This window comes from Acomys russatus, chromosome 22, assembly GCF_903995435.1.
Source record: "Acomys russatus chromosome 22, mAcoRus1.1, whole genome shotgun sequence".
Classification (NCBI taxonomy): Eukaryota; Metazoa; Chordata; class Mammalia; order Rodentia; family Muridae; genus Acomys; species Acomys russatus.
The window spans coordinates 28,847,535-28,860,293 of NC_067158.1; the positions used below are offsets into that span (position 1 = coordinate 28,847,535).

The 12,759-nt window shown below is 50.8% G+C and overlaps 2 protein-coding genes across 2 annotated transcripts in view; one reads left to right on the forward strand and one right to left on the reverse strand.

Moving 5' to 3' along the window:
* Positions 1–7,551, reverse strand: part of Evc (EvC ciliary complex subunit 1) — a 37,934-nt gene extending 30,383 nt beyond the window's left edge. The window contains exon 1 of the mRNA XM_051164994.1: positions 7,393–7,551. Coding sequence (XP_051020951.1) covers positions 7,393–7,551 — 159 coding nt within the window. The remainder of the gene's footprint in view (positions 1–7,392) is intronic.
* A 1,713-nt stretch (positions 7,552–9,264) lies between these two features.
* Positions 9,265–12,759, forward strand: part of Evc2 (EvC ciliary complex subunit 2) — an 84,407-nt gene continuing 80,912 nt past the window's right edge. The window contains exon 1 of the mRNA XM_051164847.1: positions 9,265–9,586. Coding sequence (XP_051020804.1) covers positions 9,329–9,586 — 258 coding nt within the window. The 5' untranslated portion in view covers positions 9,265–9,328. The remainder of the gene's footprint in view (positions 9,587–12,759) is intronic.

The window sequence follows — 12,759 nt, forward strand, 5'->3', positions numbered from 1 at the left end:
AACAGCTGTATAGTGTTCACAAGCCATGGGTCCCTAAGAAGCCACCTCCGATGCAGTGGGAGGGACCAATACATTGTCCACCCTGTCCCTGGCACACTCTACCCATCTCCTGAGGGCTGTGAAGGCGGGCCTTGAACTGACTCTAGCACTCAGGCAGGGCTTGAATTTATGATCTGCCTCAGCCTCCAAACCTCCAAGGATTATAGAGTCACAACATCGAGTCTGGTGGCCCTGTGCAGCTTAGAGCTTCATATAACAGTGGTGGGAGGAAAGGAGAGGAAATGAGGAGAGGTGAGGAGAAGGCATGGTTTTCCCATAGTGCACCAGTGTGAAAGACAAAGAGGGGAACAAGCCTGCCCATGAGGGAGGCAGGTAGAGCTGGGGTGCCTGTGGAGGCAGGCATGACTGAAAAGCCTGGACAGGATTGCTGGGACTAGCCCTGGCTGTGTGAAGCCCTACCTATGAGGATGCCTGTGTGAGCACCTGTATCCTGCAGGACTGGAGGGGAGGCCTGCCCTGCTTTGGCTGGGAGATGGAGGACACTAGAGGCCTGGGCATGTGGAGGCAAGGGCAGGCAGCTCCTGCCACCCAGACGGGATCCAGAGCCTTCAGCTTTTTCACAGCTCTCCTCACGGAAATTAGATGCTCCAAGTCTGATGTTTCCTCTAAGGAGATGCAATGATCCAGGAAATGGGTTGCTGTGCAAAGTTATAAGGTAGAACTTTAGCCAAAACAATGCAGTTGTTCAGAAAAATCGGTGAAGGTGTCGCTGTGGAGAAAGAAAAGCTGTTTCCTCCCATTGGCCTTAAGATGTTCTTTTCAGTCCTGCACATTCGCCTCCACACGCTGTGTCCTTCCTCTTCATTAGCAAAGGCAAAACAGAAGATCAGGCTGTGGAGCAGCAGGCCTCAGAAACCTTCTGGAAATTTCTGTGTGTTTTAACCGAAGGGGGCTATTCATTAAACAAAGTTCGTCTAAGTGGCAGCAGAACAGATCACAAGGCTGAGGTTTTCCATGCATAGGAGAGGTAGCTGGGCTCACCAGGCACAAACACAGCTGACTAGGCAGATATTTAACTCAGCTCTGGGCAATCATTAGCCTGATGATGGGCGCCTGCCAGGCACTGAGGCAGGGAGCAGGCTAAACCTTCCTAGGCTGGAGAAAGGTGAGGTAATCTCCTACTGTTGTGGCACTGATGGAGTGCCTCTGAGAGAGAGATGCTGGCAATGACCCGGGGCATCCCGTGGGGGGACCTCTGTGACTCTCACAGTGAGGGGTCTGAGACTCAGACTGTTATGTTTCTTCCTCAGTGCCACACAGCAAATGTATAGCAGAGCTGGGATTGGTCCACACTGGGCCTGAGGCTAGTGCTGTTTCTATGGGATTCACAGCCACCTTACTGAGAGTGAGGAGTTTTTGTTTTGTTTTATTTTGTTTTTTAAGTTCTATTTATTTATTATGTATACAATGTTCTGGCTGTGTGTATACCTGTATACCAGAAGAGGGCACCAGATCTCATTATAGATGGCCATGAGCCACCATGTGGTTGCTGGGAATTGAACTCATAACTTTGGAAGAGCAGCCAGTGCTCTTAACCTCTGAGCCATCTCTCCAGCCCCGAGGAGTTGTTGTTTTTGTTGTTTTTAAACACTTTCATCAATATAGGATTTATGGCCTGAACAATCATGCTTGTATAATGTATAGCCAACTGTTTTCTGTTTTTTCCCAATAACAAAAGTATCACATAGGCAATTTCAGAATGACTCATTGCAGCAGAGAAGCCCTGCTCTCTAGTGATTAGCCAGTTTTCCCCGGCAGCCACTCAGCTACTTCCTGTCCATACAAATTTCCCATGCACGGGATCCTTTCATTCCTGGCTCCCTGAACAACTGGTTTTCTTCATTTTGGGTAAGAATGATTCAGTGCGTATCAGTACCGTGTGACTTCTCACAGCCACTAATATTCAGCAAGGACAGACCACAATTCTTTGTACAATTGCAACAGACTTTTGTTTCATTTGAGTCTTGGTTTCAATATGTAGCCCAGGCCAGGCTCAAATTCACAATCCACCTGTCTCAGCACCTAAGATGATGCGGTAGGTGCAGCCCATTGGGCCTGAATGATGGACCACATCCTGTCCATGCATTTCATGGCTGATGGTCATTTGTATTGTTTCCAGTCTGGCTGTTGTGGACCGAGCTGGACATCTGTGTACAAGCATTTGTGTGGACCCAGGTTTTCCACTTGTGAGTGGAATTTTAATGGAACGCAGGGAGGGGCAAGACAGCCAAGAGAGATGAAGGGAAAAAGAAAGACAGAGAGATACCATTCAACCAGAACCTTTCATACATATTGTCCCAGGGACCCAGTGAGTCACCCAGGATGAAAAGCTCTCCACAGAGACACAAACACATATGCAGAGACACACAGAGAAAAAGAGACATGAGAGTGAGGTCTAGAGACACAGCATTGTGGAGAGAGTACAGGCCCTGGGTCCACGGGCCCTTCAGGATCCTGGAATTTCTTCACCTCCACAGCCTCCCTTAAGCTCTGAGGTCCAGGGTCTGCAGGCTAGGCCCTCCCCCAGGACAGAAGTGTGGTTATTAAAACCTTTGGGAGGCACAGGCCACAGGCAACTTAGGAAAACAAAGGGCTACCCTGCTTTGATTCCCAGCCTTTGGAGAAGTTTGCCTCAAAGCCCAAACAGAAGACCCTAAATATGGAGGAAGGAACTTGAGAGACGGGTAGGTAGAGTGTGGAGGGAAGGCAGCCAAGCTTGCGCTGCAGGTGGCAGACAGACCTAGGGACACATCTGAACTTAGCCACCCCCCCTCCCCCAGTTTGGGGACCCAGGAATGTGGTCTGTCTCTTTGAGCCTCAGTTTCCTCATTAGACTATGAGAACAAAAACGAAAACTGATGACTCTGCCTCAACTTAAAGTGTGCACCAGGGGATGTCAAGTGATATCCCTCTGTCCTTCCTGAGGGAGCTCACCCTGGTCATGCTCCATGGGCCAACTGAAGCAGGGCAGACCAGACCCGGGAAAAAGAGAATCCATCTTCCAGGGTGGGTGCCGGGTGCTGGGTGCCCAGCTTTCCCCTGGCTTTGCATGTACTTAGAGTAATAAAATTTAATTGGAGAATAGAACTGGGGCTTGATTGATGAGAGCTGGACTCTGAAAAACAGTAAGCCCATCAACCAAACATCCAGGAGGTACCAAGTGGCCAGCAGTGGTGTGTACACACTGATCTCCCCTACCCCATAGGAAAGGTGACCGTGTGTGCCCATGCAAAGAAGTGAGTAAATGCTGGTAGTGGGGTGTGGTGGGAACTGAGACACAACGGGACCAGGGCACTCTGCACACAAAACTCTAGTCATCTCGTGGTCATGCAAAACTTTTCTGGACTTTCTTGAATAAGTGTGACCATAGACAGGCATCAAAGCGCTTTCTGGGGTGTTGGGATGTTAATTATGAGGGAGCCCACTTTTGTCAAAACTCACTCAACTGTGGACTTAAAATCTGTGCCTTTTGCTATTCATACATGATAATTATTGGGGAAATAAATCAGATAGTAGCTTGTAGCATGACACGCTGGTTTCCAGGACGACAGTCGCACACCCACAGAATCACACAGAAGCAGACTAACCTCAGGCACATCCTCATCGCGAGATTTTGTTTCTCTCTGGTGCCCCCTGGCCCTGGTGCCAGTATCCCGCAGGCTCTGTGCAGGGGGCTCTGAACTCCTGAGCAGATGTTGAGTGTCATCTTTCTAAAACCCAAAAGGAGTGGAGAGAAACCAGAAATGGAAGTCAATCAGCCTCTTCTGTCCCACTGAACTTTACCCACAATCCCCCACCCAGCAGTCACCTCTGTTCACCATGTGCCCTTCCTGCTCCCTTCACCCACCAGGCATCTACTAGAGTCCTTTAAAACCACCCCGGTCATCTTTCAAGGAAAGCCCCTTAAGGTGCATATCACAGTTGTCCCCAAGACTTCAGTCCACACCGGGAGCAAAGCTCTCAGTGTTTTTCAGTTTCTGATCTACATTCATTTCTGTAGCTTTGACAAAATATTCCAACAGAAGCAACTGCACCTGCATTCATTCATTTATTCATTCTCTCTGCTCCTGATTGTGGTAGGACTATCTGCTCTGGGTCCTGCCTTAACTGCTGCACAATGGACTGACCTGGAGTTGCAAGCTAAGTTTCCCCCACTAAGTTGCTTGCTGTCAAGTTTAATATCATCACAGCAACAGATATGAAACCAGAGCAGAAACTGCTGTCCCCAACGGCTGCCGCTTTGTATGGAACGTTCAGATAGTATTTTCCCTGTTGTTCTCAGTATAGCCACTGAGTGATTTTTTTTTTTTTTTTTTTAAATACTGATCTTGGTTGCCTTCAGCAGAGGAGTGATTGCCACTGCAGACTACAATCAGCAGCTGTGCGATCTACAACCCCACCACTTTCCAGATGCCAACACTGTTATTCACTGGTCTCATAGGCATTCATGGGCACGTGAGCAGCAGGGGGGCACCACGTGCTTGTCTGTGTGGATGTGGCACAGAGAGGCAGTTCACTGTTCCCGCTCTCCTAGTCAAAAACAAAACAAAACAAAAACCCAAACCTTCCCTGTTGCAGCTACGCATCCAGCTTTCTGCGGTTGTGTTTCCTGTTGTAGGGGGCTGTGGTCTAGCGTTCTGAAGGACCGGAGGGCCATGATGTTCCCAAAAGAAAAGGTCCTTGTCAAAGAGGATCTGCCTTCCAGCCAGAGTTCTGAGGTTCTTGACTGTGAGTTCCAAAGACGGAATTAACAATATGTGGTCAATGAGGATTCTTTAAACAAACATGGGTCCCTCTCGAAGGTGGACGGATGGAAAGGAAGGCTCAGGGGACTCGCAGCAGGATTCCCCAAGCAAAAGCTTAGTGTGCACGTGTTCCGAGTGCTAAGCACGTTTGAGGAACATAGCTGTAGTGAATAAAGAGACTAGGTGGCATGTACGGAGGCTGGCTAAGCTAGAAAGTGCTTGCCAAGGACACAATTGCACTCCTAGAACCTATGTCAAAAAAGTTGGGCGGGAGTGTGTGTGTGTTGCACTTTCAACTCCACTGCAGGCGAGGAGGACACAGGTAGCCAGCCACCCTGGCGTGCTTCCCTAGGCCAATGAGAGACTCAGTCTCCAAAAAAACAGGGTGGGTGGTGCCTAAGGAATGACATAAGCATACACCTGTGAACAGACATCTGCATCTACACACATACACGCACCTGCACATACATGAACATGTACATACACCCATACTGGGGCCAGCAGGAGGGGTCAGTGGGTAAAGGACAGTTTATGACCTAAGGAACGTCTTATGGACCTACATCATAGAAGGGGAGAAGTGACTTGGGGAGAATGCCCTCTGATCTCTACAAGCATGCTGTGTCCTCCATGCATGCGCCTCGCCCCTACACACACAAATAATTGTATTTATGCACTGGTGAACCAGCTGGGCTATGGTTCAGCATCCACAAGATACCCAGCCTTGTTCAAGACCCTGAAGGGAAATCTCTTAGACAAAGTCGGTCTGAGAAGAAACAAGGGAGCAAGTCTCTGAGGTTTTGGGGAGAAAGGTATGAGAACATCTGCAAAGGGTCTGGTGCAGACAGGGGCCTGGCAGTGTCCAAATGTCCAGGAAGCAGGGGTGGGTCTCTGGTCAGAAAGGACAGATGGCATAGGCCACAATCTCAGGATGCTTTGTGTGGCAATGGTTGGTGACTGTGTTAGGGACTACCCAGACTAGACTCACTAAAGACCCCAGGAGCAAGCACACCCACCCGACAGAAGTGGAAGCAACTTTCTCTTCCCACACTTAGAAATGGCCAGGAGATCAAGGGTACAAGAGATCTGGGGATAAACTCTAACAAGAAGGGCAAACTCCAAGGCAAACAATCGGAACCACTGCTGAAGACTGAAGAAACCCAAGACAGACAACAGACAATTACATTGTCCTCAGAGAGAGGAGAGACATTCTACTTATAAATGGGAACTTTAGCGTAAGAACAGAGGATGTGGGAGACAGAAAAGAACTCGAGAAACTAAAAACATAGAAAAAAAAATGAATCACAAGAATAAAATTGAGGAACGACACACACACACACACACACACACACACACACACACACACACACACACACACGATATCCATCCAAGAGTTCAGAACTGCTCACAATTGTAGCTGACTAGCACAAAGGGTGGTACATAAAGAGCCTTGATTAAGGAGAGAAGGAAGAGCTGGGCGTGGTGGCGCATGCCTTTAATCCCAGCACTCGGGAGGCAGAGGCAGGCGGATCGCTGTGAGTTCGAGGCCAGCCTGGTCTACAAAGCGAGTCCAGGACAGCCAAGGCTACATAGAGAAACCCTGTCTCGGAAAAAAAAAAAAAAAAAAAAAAAAAAGAAGAAGAAGAGAAGGAGAGAACAGAGTTAATCCAAATATATGTGTGTTCTCGGGGTGGGGGTGGGGGTGAGAGACAGAGAAAAATAATCCTCAAGCAAACCTTTGGTTTCTAGATGGAGAAAAACAAATGCCCAGCACAACAGAAGAAAGCTCACTGTTTTGGACAGAAGCCGAAGCTGCCAAAACCCAGAGTGCCCAATGGGTCTTACCACAACTGATCAAACGTCTGCTCCTCCATCTCAGGAGTGTCCCTGAATATCCCATATCATCGAAATAGTCGTCAGTTACAGTGTCCCTTAGCCACCCTTGGAGATAGGACCAAATGCATGTCGCATTGCCAGGCTGCTTAACCTCCTTTGCCTTACTTTCCTCATCTGCAAAATGGATCCGTACATGGAATTGATTAAAAGCTGTTTGGAGAGTCTAGAGCCTAGGGCGATGCCTGGGACAGACAGCTCTCAAGAAATGCTAACCTGTTTCTTCTCCACCATAGCATCCATCCATTTGGGTTATAACCAAATGCTGACTGGAAGTGTGACTTTTCTGCTCACCGATGTGGCACTCAAGGCCCTGGGTCAGGGACCCCTGGTAGAAGGTCCTCAGCCGACTCCCAGGGAGGATCTGGCAGCTCCACAGCAAGGAAGAGGGAGTGGATATCCGGGTGCCACACACACACTAACCCTCCTCTGCCCCTAAGCTGAGCTGGGCGCATCTGCTGGGATCAGGTCAGAACTTCTAACTACACGCGAGGGCACTGAGGCCCAGAAGGGCTTGCGGCAAAGGTCTTTCTGTGGACCCCAGGTCAGTGCTCTTTGGCCATTTACTCCATCCCCTTCCTGAGAAACCCCGACCCGATTCTCCAGGAGCAAGAGGTAGCACACAATCGCACTCAAGAGATGCAGAGCGGAGGTTTGGAGGAGGGCGCCCAGTCCTCCCCGCCGCGCTGGGACCCACCTGGAGCCGCCTGCGCAAGCGGCCCGAGCGGCAGCCGAGCCAAAGGCCGAGGCCCAAGCCGAATGCGGCACCAAGCAGCACGGCGAGGACCAGTAGCGTGGGCGCCGCCTTCAGTGCTTCCCGGTCCAGCTGCAGCCGCGCATCGCTCGTGCAGGCCATGGGAGCTCGGGAAGGTGACCCGCCGCATCCCGCCGCCCGCCAGCTCCCCGCCTCGGCGCCTTTGCCCGCTGCACCCAAGCCAGGGGAGGAGCCTGGACCTGCCGCCCCAAACTTTCAGCCATTCCAGGCCATTCCCTACAGTGCACTGAGCATGCGCAGCCGAAGCGCGCCTTGTAGCCAGAGGACCCCAAAGGCAGAAGCAAAGAAGCACCTCTCTTTCCTGTCTCCGGAGCAGCTACCCCTCTGTGATCACCGAGCACCCTGGCTGCCCGGGGCCCTGGCCTGGCGACCCTATTAACCCTTACAGCACTGTCAAGGTTGCTTTTGGCCGGTGGCGTCCGACTCCAGCACTGCTCCTAGGGCAGGTCCATTTTCCCCAGGGGATACGCAGCCTCTGCCTCCATGCTCGATCTCTTGAACACTCCTTTTAATCTTGGTTTCTCCTGGAGAAAGATTCTTCTCTGAGAGAATGTGTCGAAAGAAATTCCACACCCTGGCCCCTCTAAAACCCAGAGGTGTCATCATATTGTCACTCATCGCTCCACGTGTGCAAGATGGGAGCCAGCACTTCAGCCTCTTCAAATAAAGAAACTGACAGAGGAAGTGACTTATTCAAGGTCTGGCAGCTCAGAAGTTGGCAGTATCTGTCTGCTCACACCTGTGGCTGCAGGTCACACACCTTCTATGAAGACCTTCCTGTTTCTCAGGGCATCTCCGGGAACATCTTCCTGGTAATAGCCTCATTTCGTAATGTAGTGTTTGTTAGGATGATCAAGCCTGAGCTTTAAAAACACTCAAGGCCAGACAGTGGCTGCAGTCTCCAGGCGACACAAGCTATTCAGGAGGCAGAGGCAGATCAGCTGACTCATCTAAAAACAAAAACAAACAAACAAACAACAACAGCAACAACAACAAAATCCATTAAAAATGACCGCTGTTTGTGTTTTTGCCCTCTAAAGTCACTAGTTAGTACTGCCCTTTAAACTATTCAGTGCCTTAACACTGCTCCAGGATACCTGGGAGTTCTCAATGGTGCAGGAGTAGTTGGCGTGAGAGGCTTGGCTAGGGACACTCTAAGACCTACAAACTAATGCCCTTGCCCAGGTCAGGCCGTGTGTGTGTGTGTGTGTGTGTGTGTGTGTGTGTGTGTGTGTGTGTGTAGAGGCAGGTACAAGGCTCCCTGGTAGCAGCTTAGCAGGACAGCTCACAGAAAACCTTAGTTCTGGGTAAGGGACATCCCCAAAGCCCCGAAGGCAGACCGGCCCTCCCAGCTCCTCCCTCTGGGCACACAGGACAGCACTAACCTGGGTTTCTCCCTCACCTTACTCATTGGCTAAGTGATGGCTTCACTGTTGAAGGGGAGGGTGGGCAGGTCTAAGGAGATTCTCCAGCTCTGATTCAGAAAGTGGGTGCTCCACCGAGACTGGGCTGGGTGAGGGTCCCCTTTTCTTCTTCGTTAGCACCTCCACCTCTCCTCTCCTGCTCCCTGTGCTGTCTGTTAAGCGATCTTTTTAAATGCCTCGCTGAGGTGGCTGGGGAAGAGTGGGCGTTCAGTCAGTGTCTCTGAGAATTCTTAGTGTGAAAACTAAACTGAGATCTAGAGAGCCAGTGGGCACTAGTGGGGACCTTTGTCACCCCTGAGGAGAGTGGCAGGGTGATTTGGGTGCGGCAAGGCAAGCGAAGGCACTGCGCAGCTCCCTCCCACGCAGCTCTCTCTAGGCCTCCAAACTCCAGACGCCAGTGTTCCAGAAAACTTTCCAAGCGGTTCGCACTGAGCATGCTCCGTGGCGGGGCGGGCCCGGGGTCCGGAAGCTCAGTTACTAAACGGGGCCTGTGTGGGGTCTGCAGCCACCAGATGGGGGCGAGGGGTCCCACGGGCGCCCGGGGACGAACCACGTGGATGCTGGCTGGGGGTGTCCTGGCCGCGGCCCTGGTGCTGGGCGCCCGCCCCCGTGCGCTCCCACCCTCCTTCCCTACTCTGGGCCCAGGGACACCATCCCCGCCGGGCTCAGGGGAACACTGGCCAACCTTGCAGGTAAGGGGAGCGGGTGCCCGGGTCTGTCTTCCCTTGTTGAGAGAGAGAGCCCCGCCCCGGTGAGGACTCCAAGATCAAGTGGAAGAAGAGGCTGAACTCCTGCTTGCCTGCCTGGTGGTGTTTCTAGGTGCATTCTGCGTGTACCAGGGAATTCCAGGACCAGTAGAGCCTCAGGTTTGATAGCCATTGGGCTTGAAGGAGTTCAAATCCAGATCTACACCTTAGGAGTTAAGCTCTGAGGACAAATCGCTTCTTATGTCTCCCTTTCTCTGGCCATTGTGACCCAGGTTATCAGAAGTTGCCCTGTATTAGGTTAGTTGGCTTATAATAGGGGTAGCCGTGTTGTGACAGAGCTGAGAATGCAGGCTGGGTTTGTACCTATCTCCTCTCCTGGGTGGAGTGGGCCACTGGCTCTGTTTGTGGTCCTAGAATTGGGAAAGCACAGGGTCTCCACTGCCCCATAAGCCCAGCTATCTCCTTAAGCTGGTCCAACATCATCCAGCGTTCTTCTCAGGGTCAGCTTACACACTCTCCTCCCCATCCTCTATACTTCCTTGCCCCAGGCATCACTTAGCCCTGGCTGTTGACCACCTTTCTCCTGGCTCTCTACCCACCATTCTTAATTTGTATCTTCTCTTCTGCTGGTCAGCTTTACTTGTCAGCCTGGCATGGCCTTGAATGACCTGGGAAGGCTGTCTCAGTGAGGGACTGCTTAGATGAGGTTGGCCTGTGGTTATGGCCTGGGGTTGGGGTGGAGGGTTATCTTGATTGGGAAGACCCAGCCCACTGTGGGCATTGCCATTCCCTGGGCAGGGGGCCTTGGCCCCTGTAAGATTAGCGAAAGCAAGCAAAAAACAAAACAAAACAAAAAAACACAAAACCAACCAACCAAAAAACAAACAAACAAAAACCTAAGCCTGCTTGCATTTATTGCTTTCTGCTCTTAACGGTGGCTGTGCTGTGACCAGTTGCTTCAAGCTCTTGGCTCTTCATCTCAGGGCAAGTGTAGGTTTTAACTTGAAACTGTGAGCAGAAGTAAACCCCTTTCTCCCATAAGCTGCTTTCTGCCGGGGCATTCTATCACAGCAGCAGAAAGGAGCCTAGAGCATCTCTCAGCCATTCCCCGAAGATCCCTGGGGGCTCACCCATATCTGTGCTCACCACTTCCCTGCCTCCCCACAATCACAACCCTGGGAGCAAATCCAGCTTCTATTCCCAGGAGGGCCCTGGCCAGTGGTGTTGGCCTATTGGTACCTGCTCTGCTGTCACCTGCCCACTCTCCACCTGTAGACCCAAGGATTCTCACAGGGTCATTCTTGCTGCAGAGACTTCGTGCTTGGAGGCCAATTTCGTTCCTTTCCTGTGACTTGCTGTCTTAGGTTGTCACTGTGTAGAGTGTGGATTGCACTTTAAGCCCAGTGATTGGCATTTCCGTGGAATCTTTTCCTTTCTTCCTCCTGGAGAAGTGGGATACAAGTGGCCGATTTGTGGTGGACAAAGCCAAGGCCTGTGAAAGCTGCTGTGACCCTGGCCTATGCTCTCACTGGGACCTGCACATGCAGAACCCAAGTCCCAGGATTCATCTTCTTTGCATTTCTTCCCTCTTTGAGAAACAGAATGTTCTGGTAGACACTTGACTCCATCAGGATCAGGTGTGGAGTCTGGAGGAGGTAAACTGTTTTACAGGGGGAACAATATGCTCTGGGAAGTCCCTAAGGCCATCCAGGACCAGGGCACTTAACTGTCAGGGGTCACTCTGCCCTTGTTGGAGCCTGGACTGAGCACCTGTGTGCTCCAAGCAATAGGGTTGCTTGAGTCCTCTCCTTAGCATCAGCATTTCTTCATCACTCCCAGCTCGTCACAGACAGTTCTGTGACTGGGTCCTGCTATTCCCAGCTTGGCCACTTATCTCTGTGAGGCCTAGTCACAGCCCCAAGGGCTTCAGTTCTGAAGTGGGCTACAAAGTTACTCTCTAAACACCCAACTGAGGCTGCTCCCTCTATGGTTGTTGGAGCTTTCTTCCCTCAATATATACATCTAAGGGTCATGTTCTGTATGTGGGGTTGGAGAGATAAATTCCCAACTGGCTGCTGATTAAGCACTTTGATGGGTGTCTTAGGGTTTCTATTGCTGTGAAAAGGCACCATGACCACAACAACTCTTATAAAGGAAAATACTTAACTCGCATTGGCTTACACTTCAGAGGAAGCCAGAGTGCCATTGGGCCTGACTTGATCCTCTGAAACCTCAAAGCCCACTCCCAGTGACTCACTTCCTCCAGCAAGGCCACACCTACTCCAGCAAGACCATACTAACAAGGCCACACTTCCTTTGAATATTGCCACCCCCTTTGAATATTGCCACCCCCTTTGATCTTTGGGGGCTATTTTCATTCAAGCCATCACAAATGAAGGGACCTTGAGGGCTGCTAGGGGAGGAGAGGCATTCAGATGGTGAGGCCACAGAGTCCAGACATTTGGGAGGACAAGTAGAAAGGGCTTCAGGTTTGCTCAGCCAGATTTCTTACAGAACTCAGGATCACACACCCTTCCTACAGCTGACCTTATGGAGACATTTTCTCAATTGAGACTCTCCCCTCTCTGATGACTCTAACTTGTGTCAAGTTGACATAAAGCCGGCTAGCACACCTGTATCTTTGTCGTTGCTGCTACACTGAATCTTTGCTGCTGGTACACTGCATCTTTGTTGTGGTGGTTGTTACACTGCATTTTATTGTAGTTTCTGAATTGTTTTGTCTTTGTGTGAAGGCAACCCATCATCAAATGCTTCTTGAGTCCTGTGGAAAAGAATGGGATTCTCTGGGAGGCTTCTCAACTCTTACCTGACCTTTAGTAGCTGGAACCTTCCAGAACTCAGAGCACAGCTCTCTTCTCTGTGGTCTGGCATGGCCTTGGCTATCCAGCCCCCGACAAGCCCAAGTTCTATTTTTCTAGTTGAGCATTTATTGAGCTGCTGGGTGGACCTGTCTGTCTGTCAAATGTCCCCTCCCAGGCCTAAATTTGCACCTTTTGTTTCTTGGGGCCACATTGCCTGACTTTGGTCCTCATCCTGGCCTTAGCTTTGACCATCTCTTTCTCTGTCCCACATTCCCTGGCAGGTTCCCTGTTTCCAAACATGCTAACAGTTTTCACTCTTTATAAGGGCCTTGCTAC